Genomic DNA, 18,354 nt, shown 5'->3' on the forward strand with positions numbered 1-18,354 from the left:
AACCCTACAGTCAACATATATTATTACCTACAACACAATGTAATATTTAAAAAACAAAATAAATGGAAACATCTTTAATTAGAGCCAAATTTGAACAATGTCTGAAAATGCGATTAATCACAGCAAATCAATACAATTAACTCTACTAATTATTTTAAATAATTTGACAGCCTTTTATCGGTACCCATTAATTGTACTAATAATTATTTTATATACATGTGAAAAAGCACAACAACACTGCTACTGGGCAACAATCACTTGACTATTTCCACTACCACTGTATTCACTATTTCTACTGTTACTATTCAACTAAAGGCTTCTATCCTACTACTACAAATACAGTTATACTTCTACAATATACTAGCGTCAAATTTTCAACACTAACAATTTTAACTTCTTTCCACTATCATAAAAATTCTTATGGAGTATTGTCACACAATTTTTCTAGCGCCAACTTAACTTCCATTATATTTCAGTACGATAGGTGGCAGTAACATAACTCTGTCATCTTTGCTTCCCAAACCACAAAAAAATAAGAAAATCATTGTTGCCGACTGCACAGCCAGATACTTTTGAGGAGATAGTTAAATTCCTAGGAAGTTTAACTATGGTGATTAATGGAACTGCCAAAGTGGAGAGGAAATCCAAGAAAATAGATATTATTGTGGATGCGGCGGAATGGTTCATGGGACTGAAAGAGTTCTTGGCGGAGTACCTCCCTCTCAGGTCAAAGAATTCCGATTTGAAGGAAGGAAGAAATAAAGAAATGTACGTGTTTTGGTTTTGTCAGTGTGGTTTTTATTGTTTTATTTTTGGTAGATTAAGTTTTTCCTATCAAGTATGGGTTTTATTTGTACCTTTTTTACTCTGTCCAATTGGTGGCGGTAATGCAACTTTTGGGGTTGTAGTCGGCTTTACATTCCACAGAGGATGACCGCCAAGATGGCGGGGACAGTCGTTCAGGGATACAAAAAAAATACTGTCACTTAACCGCTACTTTAGCTAACGCTAGTATTAGCAAGCTAGAAAATGAGTTTACCTGCTCACCATATAACAGCGTTTTGTTTTTTCGGTCAGACTTAACAGCCCACCCTACATCTAGATCTAAGTTTCTTATGTTATGTCAAACGTGCCTGTTGTATGGTTGCTGTAACAGCTTGTAACAACGTTAAACAGCTTGAAAGTTTGGCTGCATGTTACTGTAGTTATCCAGACCAACCGGTTAGCTACTTGAGCTTCCTTCACGGTGGAGTTCAAGTCCGCTATTTAGCCGAATCATGTGGATTTTGAGTTAATAGCAGCACATTCGTTAGCTAACGTTACTCAACAACAACACGTTTAGCTAACGTTAGCTACTTAGCTGAAGTTATGTGAAGTTCCATTTACATCATTGAGGTCAACAACACTTCAGCGTCAAACATCAATACGTGTAAGACAGTAACTTGAAACAGTTCAGGCTTTTCAAGGGGGGAGAGCCAGCAGGGAGTATGTTTCATACGTTTGTGCCTTGACAATTAGGCTATGGACCCTGCCTACCCCTGCTGTGTGAAATGTGATTAGTGACCTGTCTGTTTTGGCTGACCTAGAACGTAATAATGCCCAACCCTGACCTCTGTCATCATTACGAGGTGTTTCCTTGGCACTTGTGGTTGCTCAAGACTGAGTTGGCTTACCTCAAGAGCCTTTGTAGGTTAGACACTGGCTAAACAACATCCACACTGTGCCTTAGAAACAGTACTGATTCCCTATTGACACATAATGGTTGCTTGTTCTTTTCTTCTAGACAGAAACAATGGCATCCAGATGTGGAGTGGACGGAGCAGTATGCCGGGGCGGTGATGTATCCCAGCGCCATCACTGAGAAATGGGTCCCCCCACCATGGAATGGTATGCCCCGATGAATAGGCTAGTTATTTAGGTAGAGACCAAATATTGATATGTATGGTAGTTGTATTTTATTGCCTCCTATTTCATTGAACCATTTACACTTAGTCAAAGTGGTTGTCAGTGGTTTCTAAACACAGCCTGTGACTTGATCACTTTATTATAGATTTAGTCATTCCATGTCATACGCTGTGACTTTATCATAGTTGTTCTACATATAGCTTTATCTCAACTCGTATGCATGAATTCCCTCTGCAACCTCTCAATCTGCAAATCCTTGATGAAGGCCAAGAGCCGAAACGCATTGGTTTTACTTTTTAACAATCTTTCTTATCAACTTCCACTGTCCTCCAAGAGTTGCTGACTCTTCTCTCAACCACTCTTTCTCTCTACAGATAAAGATGCTCCTATGGAGAAGGAGGGGCTTTGGGCCCCAGCACCCCGCTGCCCACGGCGTGCTGCGTCTGGTACTTGACATCTGCGGGGAGTCGGTGAAGAAGTGTGATCCCCATGTGGGCCTGCTGCACCGCGGCACAGAGAAACTCATCGAGTACAAGACCTACCTGCAGGTATGTAGTTGCTACCCTGTTATAGCGCACCTAGAGACAGTAAGGTATGAGCAGCGGATATGAAAATTGGCTGAAAGTAACTTGCATCAGTGTGTCCTGGCGTGTAATGTACATGATGCATGTTTAGACTCTTCTGTATCATGCATGTTTTTATTGGAGGAATTGCATTGATGTGTGTGCACTTTAGGCGCTGCCCTACTTTGACAGGCTGGACTACGTATCCATGATGTGTAACGAGCAGGCCTACTCTGGCCGTGGAGAAGCTGCTCAACATCCAGGCCCCACCCCGTGCACAGTGGATCAGAGGTGAGACTAGGTGCTGCTAGATGACCATGCCAGAAAGGAAAAACATACCACTATGTCAGGTATTCATTAGTGCACATCGTTGCAAAATGTTTTGCAACATAAAATGGGTTTCCTATTTCAGACGGTTTGCTGCCATTTGGTTTCGAGTGGGTACATTCTTGAATCAGGGATGAACATTTGCAGTTAGAAAAGGGCTGCACCTCCCTCCTTTACCAGCACGACCATAACAAGCATGAGAAGCATAACCTTGTAAGATCATCTGGACCAATTTGCCATTTTATACAAGGTCACTAGGGGGCAGTAGATCGCAGTCAACATGGATATTCAAGTTCAACAGTCAACATGGATGCACAGAGGGAATGTGGCATGTCATAGAATGCAATCTTCACACAGGCAGAAGAGGGGCAGCGGTAGTGAAGTAAGTATGCATTTTCAGTGTGTTTTTCTGTGTTGTAGTTCTTTTCGGAGAGCTGACTCGTATCATGAACCACATCATGGTCATCAACACGCACGCCCTGGACATCGGAGCCATGACCCCTTTCTTCTGGATGTTTGCGGAGAGGGAAAAGGTGAGGGCACTGGGTAGACTAGTGTGTGACCTTTCTTTGAGGTGATAGGGCACAGTTTGTCATTGTTAATAAGAATTTGTTATTAATTGACTTGTGTAAATAAAGGTTTGCTGTAGAAGCCATTTTGAGTTCATTCACAGGTATGTTTTTTTTAAGGATGTTCTTTCTTCTCTCTATCCTTCTAGATGTTTGAGTTCTATGAGCGTGTCTCAGGGGCCAGGATGCATGCAGCCTACGTCAGACCTGGAGGAGTACACCAGGTGAGGGCTCCCCTAGGTCCAAATCTTGGATCAGCATCCTCTCCCCCAATCCTAACCTTAACCGTAACGCAAAACTGACCCAAGATCAGCATTTGGGGAAACTTTACCGTACAGCTATGGATTCAATGTATGTGATGTAATGGTGGCTATAAAACAAAGATTGTGTTATCTGTTTGTTCCAGGACATGCCACTGGGGCTAATGGATGACATCTACGCGTGGTGCAAGAACTTTTCCATAAGAATAGACGAGGTGGAGGAGATGTTGACCAACAACCGTATCTGGAAGAACCAAACTGTGGACATTGGGGTTGTCTGCTGAGGACGCACTCAACTATGGCTTTAGCTGAGGCAAATATATATATATATATATGTGTGTGTGTGTGTGTGTATTTATATATCTCTCTCTCACACTACATTCAAAAGTTTGGGGGCACTTAGGAATGTCCTTGTTTTTGAAAGAAAAGCACATTTTTTTTGTCAATTTAAAATAACATCAAATTGATCAGAAATACAGTGTAGACGTTAATGTTGTAAATTACTATTGTAGCTGGAAACGGCTGATTTTTAATTGGTTATCTACATAGGTAATATAATAATAATAATAATAATATAATAATATATGCCATTTAGCAGACGCTTTTATCCAAAGCGACTTACAGTCATGTGTGCATACATTCTACGTATGGGTGATCCCGGGGATCGAACCCACTACCCTGGCGTTACAAGCGCCATGCTCTACCAACTGAGCTACAGAAGGTGTACAGATGGCCGTAATCAGCAGCCGGCACGTTGTGTTAGCTAATCCAAGTTTGTTGTGCTGATTTTAAAGAAGCAATAGTTTGAGAAACAGGCGCCTCATAAGTCCTCAACTGGCAGCTTCATTAAATAGTACCTGCAAAACACCCGTCTCAACGTCAACAGTGAAGAGGTGACTCCGGGATTGCGAAGAAAAAGCCATATCTCAGACTGGCCAATAAAAGATCAAGATGGGCAAAAGAACACACAGTGGACAGAGGAACTCTGCCTAGAAGGCAAACATCCTGGAGTCGCCTCTTCACGTTGAGACTGGTGTTTTGCGGGTACTATTTAATGAAGCTGCCTTCTAGGCAGTGGCCAATGGAAATCAAGGACATTTCTAAGTGACCCCAATCTTTTGAACGGTAGTGTGTGGCAATATGCACTCTCTTAGAAAAACAGTTTAAAACCTAATGACATCTGTAACTAACTCTGCTTGTCTGTCAGTGGTGTGATGCTGAGGGGTTCAGGCATCAAGTGGGACCTGAGGAAGTCTCAGCCCTATGACAAGTATGACGAGGTGGAGTTTGACATCCCCATTGGCAACAAGGGAGACTGCTATGACAGGTAACTCCTATTATCCTCTATGTCAGCCTCTTCTTTTAACCCGCTAAGTTGACTGAAAACATTCTCATTTACAGCAACAACCTGGGGAATAGTTACAGGGATGAATGAGCCAATTGTAAGCTGGGGATGATTAGGTATGAGATTGGGAATTTAGTCAGGACACCAGGGTTAACACCCCTACTCTTACAATTAGTGCCATGGGATCTTTAGTGACCACAGAGAGCCAGGACACCCGTTTAACATCCCATCTGAAAGACGGCACCCTACACAGGGCAATGTCCCGAATCCCTGCCCTGGGGCATTGGGATGTTTTTGTAGACCAGAAGAAATAGTGCCTCCTACTGGCCCTCTAACACCACTTCCAGCAGCATTTGGACTCTCATCCAGAGACCAACTAGGACCAACCCTGCTTAGGTTCAGAAGCTAGCCAGCAGTAGATTGCAGGGTGGTATGCTGCTGTCTAAGTATTGTGAAGATATAAAACTATGAAATAACATTGTGGATTCATGTAGTAACCAAAAAAAGTGTTAATCAAAATATATATATTTTATATATACATTATATTTGAGATTCTTCAAAGTAGCCACCCTTTGCCTTGATGACAGCTTTACACACTCTTGGCAATCTCTCAACCAGCTTCATGAGGTAGGCACTGAATTGCATTTACATTTACAGATGTGCCTTGTTAATTTGTGGAATTTGTTTCCTTAATGCGTTTGAGCCAATCAGTTGTGTTGTGACAAGATAGGGGGATATACAGAAGATAGCCCTATTTGGTCAAATACCAAGTCCATATTATGACACGAACAGCTCAAATAAGCAAAGCGAAATGACAGTCCATTACTTTTTTAAATGTTTTATTTCACCTTTATTTAACCAGGTAGGCTAGTTGAGAACAAGTTCTCATGTATAACTGCGACCTGGCCAAGATAAAGCATAGCAGTGTGAACAGACAACAACACAGAGTTACACATGGAGTAAACAATAAACAAGTCAATAACACAGTAGAAAAAAATTGTCTATATACATTGTGTGCAAAAGGCATGAGGAGGTAGGCGAATAATTACAATTTAGCAAATTAACCCTGGAGTGATAAATGATCAGATGGTCATGTGCAGGTAGAGATACTGGTGTGCAAAAGAGCAGAAAAGTAAATAAATAAAAACAGTATGGGGATGAGGTAGGTAAATTGGGAGGGCTATTTACCGATGGACTATGTACAGCTGCTGCAATCGGTTAGCTGCTCAGATAGCAGATGTTTAAAGTTGGTGAGGGAGATAAGTCTCCATCTTCAGCGATGTTTGCAATTCGTTCCAGTCACAGGCAGCAGAGAACTTGAAGGAAAGGCGGCCAAATGAGGTGATGGCTTTAGGGATGATCAGTGAGCTACACCTGCTGGAGCGCGTGCTACGGGTGGGTGTTGCCATCGTGACCAGTGAACTGAGATAAGGCGGAGCTTTACCTAGCATGGACTTGTAGATGACCTGGAGCCAGTGGGTCTGGCGACGAATATGTAGCGAGGACCAGCCGACTAGAGCATACAGGTCGCAGTGGTGGGTGGTATAAGGTGCTTTAGTAACAAAACAGATGGCACTGTGATAAACTGCATCCAGTTTGCTGAGTAGAGTATTGGAAGCTATTTTGTAGATTACATCGCCGAAGTCGAGGATCGGTAGGATAGTCAGTTTTACTCGGGGACGTTTGTCGGCGTGAGTGAAGGAGGCTTTGTTGTGGAATAGAAAGCCATCTCTAGATGGGATTTTAGATTGGAGATGTTTGATATGAGTCTAGAAAGAGAGTTTACAGTCTAGACAGATACCTAGGTACTTATAGATATCCACATATTCTAGGTCGGAACCATCCAGGGTGGTGATGCTAGTCGGGCGTGAAGAACAGTCTATCTGGAAAATGTCAAGAACTTTAAACATTTCTTCAAGTGCAGTTGCAAAAACCATCAAGCGCTATGATGAAACTGACTCTCATGAGGACCGCCACAGGAAATGAAGACCCTGAGTTACCTCTGCTGCATAGGATAATTTCATTAGAGTTAACTGCACCTCAGATTTCATACCAAATAAATGCTTCAGAGTTCAAGTAACAGACACATCTCAACATCAACTGTTCAGAGGAGACTGCGTGAATCAGGCCTTCATGGTCGATATTGCTGTAAAGAAACCACTACTAAAGGACACCAATAAGAAGAAGAGTTGCTTGGGCCAAGAAACGTGAGCAATGGACATTAGACCTGTGGAAATCTGTCCTTTGGTCTGATGAGTCCAAATTTGAGATTTATGGTTCCAACCGCCTTGTCTTTGTGAGATGCAGAGTTGGTGAACGGATGATCTCCGCATGTCTGGCTCCCACTGTGAAGCATGGAGGAGGAGATGTGGGGGTGCTTTGCTGGTGACACTGATTTTTTAAATCAAAGGCACACTTAATCAGCATGGCTACCACAGCATTCTGCAGTGATTACGCCCGCCATCCCATTTGGTTTGCGCTTAGTGGGACTATGACCCAAAACACACCTCCAGGCTGTGTAAGGGCTATTTGACCAAGAAGGAGAGTGATGGAGTGCAGCATCAGATGACCTGGCCTTCACAATCACCCCACCTCAACCCAATTGAGATGGTTTGGGATGAGTTGGACTGCAGAGTGAAGGAAAAGCAGCCAACAACTTCTCAGCATATGTGGAAACTCCTTCAAGACTGTTGGAATAGCATTCCAGGTGAAGCTGGTGGAGAGCGTGCCATGAGTGTGCAAAGCTGTCAAGGCAAAAGTTGTCTACTTTGAAGAATCTCAAATATATTTTCATTTGTTTAACACGTTTTTTGGTTACTACATGATTCCATATGTGTTATTTCATAGTTTTGATGTCTTCACTATTATTCTACAATGTAGAAACTAGTAAAAATAAACATAACCATTGAATGAGTAGGCGAGTCAAAACTTTTGACTGGTACTGTATGTCACTGGAAGTAGTGGTTCAACAATCCCCCGTTCCTCCATCTACATATCTAACTGGTATCTGTCAATAAAATGTGATTATATATATATATCACATTTTATTGACATTATTTTTATTTTTTACATCTCCTTCCTTTCCTCCTTGGTGTTGGTCAGGTACCTGTGCAGGGTGGAGGAGATGAGGCAGAGTCTCAGGATCGTGATCGAGGCCCTCAACAAGATGCCAGCAGGAGAGATCAAAGTGGATGACGCCAAGGTGGCCCCGCCCAAGAGATCTGAGATGAAGGTGAGACTCATTTAATGGCTGAAATTTTATTTGGAATAAAAATGCATTGGATTTAAAGCGCCTTTTGAAAAACCCAAGGAAACTGCAGGAAAAAAGGTTTTATTTTAGGACATTTTAGATCATCCTCAGACTATATCCGCTTTACTCTAGTCAAAATTTATAAGCCCTGATTTCTATGTGTACGGAGGAGTGTTGCACATTGAGTCTATTATATAAGCATTTAACATCAGTTGTAATGGTTGTTTAATTATGTTCCCATGTTAGATGTCCATGGAGTCTCTGATCCATCACTTTAAGCTATACACAGAGGGTTACCAGGTGCCCCCCGGATCTACATATACGGCAGTAGAAGCACCCAATGTAAGCCCTCCCTTCCTCAGACAGACATGGATATAACGGATTTGAGACGCTCTCTGTATTTCACCTATCCTCAAATACTGAGGCTATTTGATAAGTGCAGTTTACCATTACTAATGGTGAGATTCTCCTTCACCTGGTCCATTTTGTAGGTCATATGATGCCTATAGATCAAACACAATATCGTGTCCTTTATTGCAGATATTACATGTATTTGACAGCCAGGTACAATGTACCAGTTCTAACCAGCCGGCTAATTTCCCTGTGTAGGTAGATGAAGACATTGAATGTAATGTGCTTTAGGTGGGGCTGTTGTGTAATGCAATCTCCTGTCTCGTTCAGGGAGATTTTGGTGTGTATCTGGTGTCTGACGGCTCCAGCAGGCCCTACCGCCGCCGCAAAATCAAAGCTCCAGGATTCTCTCATCTGGTACGGGAGTTTAAACTACGCATTCACACACTTAGACTTCACACCCCGCATTGTTCAATGTAGTTATTAATTATTCAATGTGTTAAACTACCTCCTCAAGGCTACTTATAGTTCATTCCCCTTAGAGTCGATGTCCCTGCCCCGCTTAACATCGAATTAGCATAATTTAACAAATCCCTGTTAGATTCTGTCTAGAGTAGAGAGATCGGTCTTATCGCGAAATTGTCGGTTTGGCCTAGAAAACTATTATGACCCCTTTATGGGTAGATGAGACTCACGAACACAATAGTGTTCTCAGTTTTGCTCTACGACCCCACCCACAAGCGTCTTGGGACTCGTCTGAAGTCGGTACAGATGATCTGCCAACTTCTGTCCTTTGCGTTTGGGCTACACACTAACTTGTGGAAAGGTGAGACTTTCCCCAACATGTACATGTCTGTTGTTTTGCTCTAGGACACCCACAGGCCTCACAAGAATTGTCTGAAGGTCCCCCAGTACCAGTTTTTTTTTTTTAAATGGAGGCTGTTTAGCGCAAAAGAATAAGGGGTTAAACATGTGTATGTTTGTATGTGTGTGTTCTTTCTTATACTTTATATATCACTCAGATATAGGACAGACACTTCAAAACAAACTTCCTGTTTGTTCCATCTGTTGTTCCATGTAGTGAATTTGTTATTCTATGCGTTTATATGGGCTAAAGGCAGTAAGGCCAAATCCATATTTTTCATCTAATATTTTTTTTTTAAATATTTTCTTTTGATACTTCAAAATAGATAAATCAAATAGCAAAATGATCCTTGGTGTGACCTTCTTAAACAATTCCATATAGCTTAGTAGCACCCCCCCTCCCCTCTTGTAGACTGTAATGGGTTGATAGTTGGTTAATATTTTTGTGATGTCTTCCCCAGGCTGCCCTGGATATGATGGCTAAAGGACACATGCTGGCTGATGTGGTGGCCATTATTGGTAAGACATGTTTCTACTTGGTCGTGTTCAGTAGAGCACATCGCAGCAAAATGTGTTGCAATGGAAAAACAATCTGTTATAGGACAAGTTCATGTAGTAACCCTCTGTTTCCCCAAAAAGTATCCTTGCTGAACATGACCCTTACGTTATCAGTGAAACCATTGATTATCAGTATACTTATAACTCGTACAGCAATTCTATTTGTGTAATTCCTGTTCAAATATTTATGGTTAATGTATGATTGAGGTTTAACAGAGGGTTTTATTGTTTTTCCTCTTGTGACAGGAACCCAGTACATTGTGTTTGGAGAAGTTGACCATTAAGTTAAAACAAAAGACTGTTGTGTTGATAACAATGGTTCCCCTCTGAAGAGGATTTCTCCCCTTTCGGTCTTCACAATCTGTCTCAGACGAAGGCTCTGTCCGTATCCTCACATAGTGTATTATTTATATGATCTGTAGTGACAAACTCGTTAACTGTGCCACCTCAATGATAAAACTAATAACTATTTTTACTGATCTGTCAAATAGTGTTATTTTCTCATGGTTAGTCTCGAAATAGAAATATACTGTAAGCACTTCAGAATTTTTTTTACGTGTGATATTTTTTTCTCTCGAAATGCCCTGTTGCACAAAACTAAATGGACTGAGCTCGACCACAACTCCCCCCTGCTTTACCCTGGCTTTCTTTGCAACACTACGTCATCACCTCAAACCACTAACTCTTCAGCCCTGCTCAACCTACATGCTTTTTACTGACTGAGCAGTCAGACGTCCAGTAAAAAATAATCTGTTGCTGTGTCCTTTTGTATACCTGTTGCTGTGATGGGAGGCAGATTCCTAGTTCTTTCAGCTCTTCCTCTGTGGATGAGCTTTGGCAGTGCTAGTGAGTATGGAGTTTGATACTATAACCGCTGATTGGTATTGACCTTGGTTATGAAAATGTATGTCTGGGATTAACATGATGAGAAATGAGCAAAACAGTTTCTGTTTAGTTGTAATTGCAACTAAATCTAGTCCCACACTGGACTAAATATTGTGAATGATAAAGAATCATGGTTGAGTCCTATGGTTAAGATCAGATCTCATGGGCAAGTCCAGAGCATATGTCGGGTATTCAGTAAAAGTATTTGAAAATGTAATCTCTTTGGAACTCATTGAACTTTTATTTGGTAATATGAATTATTGACCTTTTTTTTTGTTCATAGAAACCCTGTAACGACATGTTTCAATAATTATTGAAGTGGGTGACATGTTAATGTACCCTTCCCCAAAATTAAGTACATCATAGTAGAAATAGCTGTCTGTAAATGGTTTTGCTCATGATTGTTTTTAACCTGGTTTTATTTATAGATTTATTTTAGATCAGTGTTTGATGCTAAATGTGCTTGTTTTTTAAAATATAAGTGTAGGACAGGTGATTCTATCATTCTCTAGAGGGCAAAATCATTGTCTGATGGAGAGAGAAAAATCTACGTATAGTTCAGGGCCATTTCTGTGAAAGCAGAAGCGAAGCCATTGCCACATCGGCCCTCTTTTTAACACTTGCGACAGAGGAAGAACTAGTGCTGACATTTTCATACATAATGCTATCACTACCTATCTAGCTTTATTTTGACAGGAAGTCAATGCTGAGACCACGATCTCTTTTTCAGATGAACCCACAATACATATCAAAATATAATGAAGACATTACACGACACATTCATATACACATTAAAATACATGTTATGCACAATACACAACAAGCATTAAAAAGGTCCCCTAGCAACTGTCTGAAATGCCCTAGAGGCACCAATTCTTTCCATTTTAAAGTGTATTTTAGATGCAAAACGACCTAAAGGAAGATCTACCTAACTCAGTGGAGATCGAAGAGGTTTTCAGACTTAGCCATCCCTGAGCCTGGGTCTGGTAGCCTGGACATCTATAACTTAACAATGGGTTACGGTATGGTGGAAGTTTATGCAAGAGTGCAATGCACTGATCTACAAGGAAGGCCAGCCTACATTCTAATACAAAAATGCAATGATGTATACTGCATGGTTTCCCAAACTCGGTTCTGGCACGTTTTGGTTTTACCACCTAACACTACACAGCTGATTCAAGTAATCGAAGCTTGATGAGTTGGTTATTTGAATGAGCTGTGTAATAATAATTTATGTCACATGGGTCACCACGTTTGTGAAGGGGGAGTATATGGGCCACCTTCCAGACCCTAGGGATGGTACCAGAAATAATTGTACGGTAAAAATCAGAGGAGCAGAAAGCTGCAGCAAGAAAGGATCAAGCAAAGCAGCACCATCATTTTTTATATTTTTAAATCACATCAATCTTGCGCAAGCCATCGCACATCACAAGAAGAAAGTTGTTGACATGAAAAGGTTTACTTGAAGTTGATGGAACTTCCATCGAGCCAACTGGAGACTGGGAGAGGGGTAGGCAGTTGACCGGCTGACCTGGGTCGGTTAAACCATTTATTTCAAATTAAAAATATATATTAAATGCTGATTAAAAGCATCACTTATCTAATTTTTCTCAGTAATGATGAGTCTGGCACAACTTAGGCGGGGATGTAGAGGAATTTCCTTCAGTACATTAACCGTTTTCCAAAATGTAGACATCACCAGCAGAGTCTAAGAATTTAGAAAGTAGCTAGATTTAGCTTTCTTGATTGAGGAAGTGCATCTATTTCTCAACTGCCTGAAAAACTACCGATCAGCTACACAGTCAGTTTTTCTAGCCTTGGCCAAGGCCTGATTTCTCATATCATCTGAAAGTTCTTTAGAGAACCTAGGATTTATCATGTTTTACTTTGTGTTTAAAGGAAGCGTGTTTGTCTGCCAGAGATATTCAAATAGATTAGAACAATTCTAGATCTAATTCAGGGTCAGGCATGCAGCTGATAGAGAAACATTCAGAGTAATACTTTCATGAAGAAAAACATGTTAAATGTCTCTTCATAATTATACGAGGGTCAGTGTTAATCTGTTTGCCGTCTCCAATACACGCAATAGGACAAAGATCACTGAGATCATTAGCAAAGACACCACTGGACAAGTACTTGTCAGAATTAGGTCAATCAGTGAAGAGTTGCTGGAATTTTGTTTTTTACATTCATCTCTGGGGGCTTTGCAATTAGTTGAGTCAGGTTTAAGTGACCTAATATATTATTATTTACTGTAAATGGTCTGAGCCCAGGGTAAGCTTTGCAACAGATACATGTTTACTTTGGCTTATGCCCACGTCTATAACCAAAACCTAAATTCTTGGGGGGATACTGATATTTAGTGAATATAATGCCACAAGAGTTGATTTCGCATATACTGTATAGCCACTCCTATAAGATTAGGGTGTCCGCTTTGCTGACAAATTTTTGCTATGACGATGATCAAAGCTTACTTGTCAATACAGAATGACAAACTCAACAAAAAAAGAAACGTCCTCTCACTGTAAACTGCTTTTATTTTCAGCAAACTTAACATGTGGAAATATTTGTATGAACATAAGATTCAACAACTGAGACAAAAACTGAACAAGTTCCACAGACATGTGACTAACTAAATGGAATAATGTGTTCCTGAACAAAGAGGGGGTCTAAATCAAAAGTAACAGCATCTAGTGTGGCCACCAGCTGCATTAAGTACTGCAGTGCATCTCCTCCTCATGGACTGCACCAGAAGTGCGAGTTCTTGCTGTGAGATGTTACCCCACTCTTCCACCAAGGCACCTGCAAGTTCCTGGACATTTCTGGAGGGAATGGCCCTAGCCCTCACCCTCCGATCCAACAGGTCCCAGACGTGCTCAATGGGATTGAGATCCAGGCTCTTCGCTGGCCACGGCAGAACACTGACATTCATGTCTTGCAGGAAATCACGCACAGAATGAGCAGTGCTGTCTTCGGCATCTCACAGTACGGACATTGCAATTTATTGCCCGTGCCACATCTGCAGTCCTCATGCCTCCTTGCAGCAGCATGCCTAAGGCACGTTCAAGCAAATGAGCAGGGACCCTGGGCATCTTTTTTGGTGTTATTCAGAGTCAGTAGAAAGGCCTCTTCAGTGTCCTAAATTTTCACAACTGTGACCTTAATTGCCTACCGTCTGTAAACTGTTAGTGTCTTAACGACCGCTCCACAGGTGCATGTTCATTAATTGTTTATGGTTCATTGAACAAGCATGGGAAACAGTGTTTAAACCCTTTACCTTGAAGATCTGTGAAGTTATTTGGATTTTTACGAATGATCTTTGAAAGAGGGTTCTGAAAAAGGAACATTTATTAGCCAAGATCCTTTTTGACATGGTGTGGATAGGAGTAGATAGGTAACAGCCAAACGGGTAATGAAAGATAACCTTGAGGTTTACATGATAGACTAAGGCTACTAGCAGGGTTGGGTAGGTTACTTTCTAAATGTCATCTGTTACTAGTTATCTGTCCAAAAATTGTAATCAGTAACGCAACTTTTGGATTAACTAAACTCAGTAACGTAATCTGATTACATTCAGTCACTTTTACATTACTTTCCCTTAAGAGGCATTAGAAGAAGACAAATATGTTACCAATTGAACGACATCTATTGCAGGATGAATCAATTTTAAAGTTTACATAGCTGGCCATATATGGATGTTAAATTGTACTTTATGGGTTTATTATGTAGGCTTCTTCTAACGCATCGCTTTGTACTACATATACGATTCAATTATATCCTTACATTAATATATATAATTTATAATTCCCTAAATGGATATAGCAACTACAGATTGCCCCTTTTAAGACTATGAAAAGCATACGAGTTTGAGCATCTGTCCATTAGGTCTATGGATTTTTTTCATCAGCATGAATTAGATTGAGCATAATAATAAAAGCCTCACTTTTATTCCATTGGCTGGGATCCGCACTATGCAGCTGTTGTAAGAGCACATTTTTCACTGGCTGTCCACTGGTTTCAAAAACAATGATTGATAGGCAGTTTAAACTTCTTGAATTCAATCATTATTGGATTCAAATGCACATTTAGATTTGTGAACAACCATCCAAAACAGCCACAATCCGTAAAGCGCAAATAGCTAAATGAGAGAGCAGCAGTGTGATTCACATCAATGCGCTATGTAGGTATCAATAATAAGTGATATCCGTATCACCGTAGACTACAACACTACTGTCATCCTTACCTCCATGCGTTTATTCAACTTGGATAATCTTTGGATGCCAACAGTAGTCGCACAATTGGAAGACATAGCTTGGACTGTAGTCTACAAAAGCCTACTCCTGCTCTTTTCCCGCGATCCATCTAACACATTTGCAGCGTCATCATAGTGGTCTCTGACTTGTGGTCAGACTCGCTCAGGTGGAACAAACTTAAACTTGCACCTTTTTTCAATGCTGATTTGAATGTCATTGAGAAAACAAAAGTGTCAAAGATATTTTTTTTGCAAACATCCTTTCTGAATTGAAAAGTAATCTTCGAAGTAATCTAGTTTTTCAAAAGTATCTGTAATCTGATTACAATATTTTGCTGGTAACATAACGGATTACAGTTACTGTTTTTTTGTAACCTTTTACATGTAACGGATTACATGTAATCCGTTACTCCCAACCCTGGTTACTGGAGGTCACTTGCAATAACTGATATTATGTGGTCGTTTTTACCTACCTTAGTTTTATGCCCAGACTAAGTCACTCTGGATAAGAGAGTTTGCTAAATGACAAATGGTGGTCAAACCTCAAGAGGGCCGGCCTGTAAATAGAAAGTGTTCTCCTCTGTTCTCAGCGGCCCTGGGTGAGTCTCAGATCTGCTATATCCTGGACGGTATCTTGTTTCTGTACGGTATCATCCTCACCGTGCTCTACTGCAGGCTCAAGGTACAGCTGCCTTTCTGTCCTTTTCCCCAATCCCTCTCTTTCCCTGCCTCCCTAAATTCTCTTTGATCTCTTTCTTGCTATACCCACTCTCAGAGGGTGCATCAGGGGGAGTTGTGCAAAAAAATACATTGCCAATTCACACGTGTATAATACACACTTATACATGTGTGAAATAGGACAAATATAAGCACCCACCTAATGTATTATTATTATACCCTATCCAACAGCCACGACAACTGTAACTGGCATTTCATGTAGATCTGAAAGATAGGTTTTTAGATCAGTCTTTATACTTATGTGCAATACAGCATGACCATGGGTATAAACAATATGATAGTAGCTCCACCTTGTGCGCTGAAAGGTTTGGTGTAAATTTCACCATATTGCTTATACCTATCCTACCCATCCGATCCTTTCAGATCTAAGTGCCTAAAGTCCCTGAGGCTAGGGGGTTGTTTCAGTTTCCTCTTTCTGTCTCTTTCAAGTTCTTACCCCATCTATCTCTCAACACTCAGTTTTTCCCACAGATGGTTCCGGTGACTGGGGCTGGGACAGAAAAGCCACCGGTGAGAAACGCACTGTAACATGATCTACATCCAACTCCATCAAACAAGACCCAATGACGCCCAGATACATAGAAACTAGACCTTGCAGTTGGCTGGGGGTCAAATCGATGTAACGTGATATATGCAATCCATTTATTTAGTCCTGTATAACGCAGACAGACACATTTACTGCCCTTACAGCTTTACAGTGGGTTGGGAGCAGAGGGCGATTTCCAGGCTAACATTTAACATTAAACCAAATAGCTAATCTCACACACTGCCTAAAAAAACAAACACACACACTTGTGTTTTTTCCTAATGGATTTCCTCTTTTACTCTGACACAGAAAGCGGAGGAGGGTATCTATACGGTGAGTTGATGGTGATAATGAATGTGTGATGGTGAAGGTTATCTTAGTCAATATGTGGAGTTTAAATTGTAGGGCCTTGCTTCATGATATATTTACTCTCTCCCTGTCTCTCTATCTCAGGGTCTGACCCCTCATGCTGCGGATACCTATGAGACCCTCGGTCAGAAGAAAAGATTGAATTAGCAGAGGGTGAAGAGTTGAAGAAGTCATCTGTCAAATCACTTGTCTCCAAGAATTTCCCAGGCCTCTTATGTATTTTATTGAACATAGCTTTTAACGGTTTGAGAGAAAATGTATACATTTTTGAACATTTACTTGCGCATGTGTGAACCTCCTTTGTATGTGTCGTAAGAGAGAGAAATGTGAGAAGATTAAAGGGGAAGTTGAGCTGTGGGTAAAAATGCCCCACTTTTGACAGTGTATGTCTTCTTTGTATGCTACTTATACTAAAGTTTCTTAGATTTAGCTTGAGATTGATGTTTTTGGTGGTTTCAAATATTTTTCTACATAGATCAATATACAGTTTTAGCAAATAATATACCCCTTTTGTACTCTTGAGACTTGTGTTCTGGGTGTACTTTAGGTATTTTCAAAGCTTCTATGGTGCTTTCATAATACATTCTAATAAAATATCAAAATGACGGGTCTGTGGTATCTTGCTCTTCTTTTTCACAGTTTCTCATAGCTATTTCAGATTGATTTCCGTGACACCAATGCCATGACAACTGATCACACACTGTCCGAGTCACATCCTGTGGGCACTGCTATGTTTTGTGGGTGTCTCTGCACATTCACAGAAAAACAATGGGTGGGGTTATCTGCATATCCCAATGCGATGTCTGATGTCGTTAACAAACAATGATGCTGTAACAGCTACTTTGGCCTCACTTAACTGAACGTGAAAACATAGCAAAACATATATGGTAACTGTTTATTAAGTTGCTCTTGTACCTGTGTAATAGATATGTAATGTAATTACACTTGCTCCAACATTCTACATTCACATATCTTACTTACGTTCATTTATTACACACTGTAGAAAAACAGGACAACAGTTGACCTAAACATGACCTGAACATGCAAACTCAAAAAGATATCAAATTATGAAACATGTCTTGGCAACTGTACTGGAGAACAAAATTGAACCTTTAGTTAACTAGGCAAGTCAGGTAAGAACAAATTCTTATTTACAATGACGGCCTACCCTGGCCAAACCCTCCGCTAACCCGGACGATGCTGGGCCAATTGTACGCCGCCCTATGAGAGAGAGAGAGATAAAAGGAAGGGGGAGTCAATTTACCCAACTGAAAGTGCCTGAGGGGTTTTAACTTAACTGTTTTAGAGGTAGACAGATACCTGTTTTACTTCTTCTGTAACCCCTTCAGTAGGGACGTCGTTCTGTCAGAGCCAGAATGGAGCCATTTTTCTTAAGCTTCAACTCTTTACGTCTGCAATTATAAGTTACCAGACCTATGTAGATATCAACAACCATTTTCTGCTGTCTAAATTGATAGATGTAGTTCATGATGTAGATTGTAGATAGATAGATTTTTTTTATTTTGGAAAAGTTTTATTGGCACATTTCCTTTAAAAACAGCTCATACATTTTTTACATCATTTATACACAT

General features: G+C 40.6%; 1 protein-coding gene and 1 pseudogene across 2 annotated transcripts; both read left to right on the plus strand.

Annotated features, from left to right (window-relative positions):
• The first annotated feature begins 525 nt into the window (after nt 1–525).
• LOC124008195 lies at nt 526–10,381 on the plus strand (annotated as a pseudogene).
• A 248-nt stretch (nt 10,382–10,629) lies between these two features.
• On the plus strand, nt 10,630–17,367 carry LOC124008194 (high affinity immunoglobulin epsilon receptor subunit gamma-like). Of its 2 annotated transcripts, none has more exons than XM_046319293.1 (5): nt 10,630–10,838; nt 15,720–15,811; nt 16,339–16,377; nt 16,703–16,726; nt 16,847–17,367. In XM_046319293.1, the coding sequence occupies exons 1-5, from the start codon at nt 10,778–10,780 to the stop codon at nt 16,907–16,909; spliced, it is 279 nt and encodes a 92-aa protein (XP_046175249.1). In that variant the 5' UTR covers nt 10,630–10,777; the 3' UTR covers nt 16,910–17,367. The 2 variants fall into 2 exon arrangements, with proteins under 2 accessions (XP_046175249.1, XP_046175250.1); XM_046319294.1 differs by having other exon boundaries at nt 10,699–10,838; nt 16,327–16,377.
• The last annotated feature ends 987 nt before the right edge of the window (nt 17,368–18,354 follow it).

The sequence above is a fragment of the Oncorhynchus gorbuscha genome, linkage group LG21, assembly GCF_021184085.1.
Source record: "Oncorhynchus gorbuscha isolate QuinsamMale2020 ecotype Even-year linkage group LG21, OgorEven_v1.0, whole genome shotgun sequence".
NCBI classification, from domain to species: domain Eukaryota; kingdom Metazoa; phylum Chordata; class Actinopteri; order Salmoniformes; family Salmonidae; genus Oncorhynchus; species Oncorhynchus gorbuscha.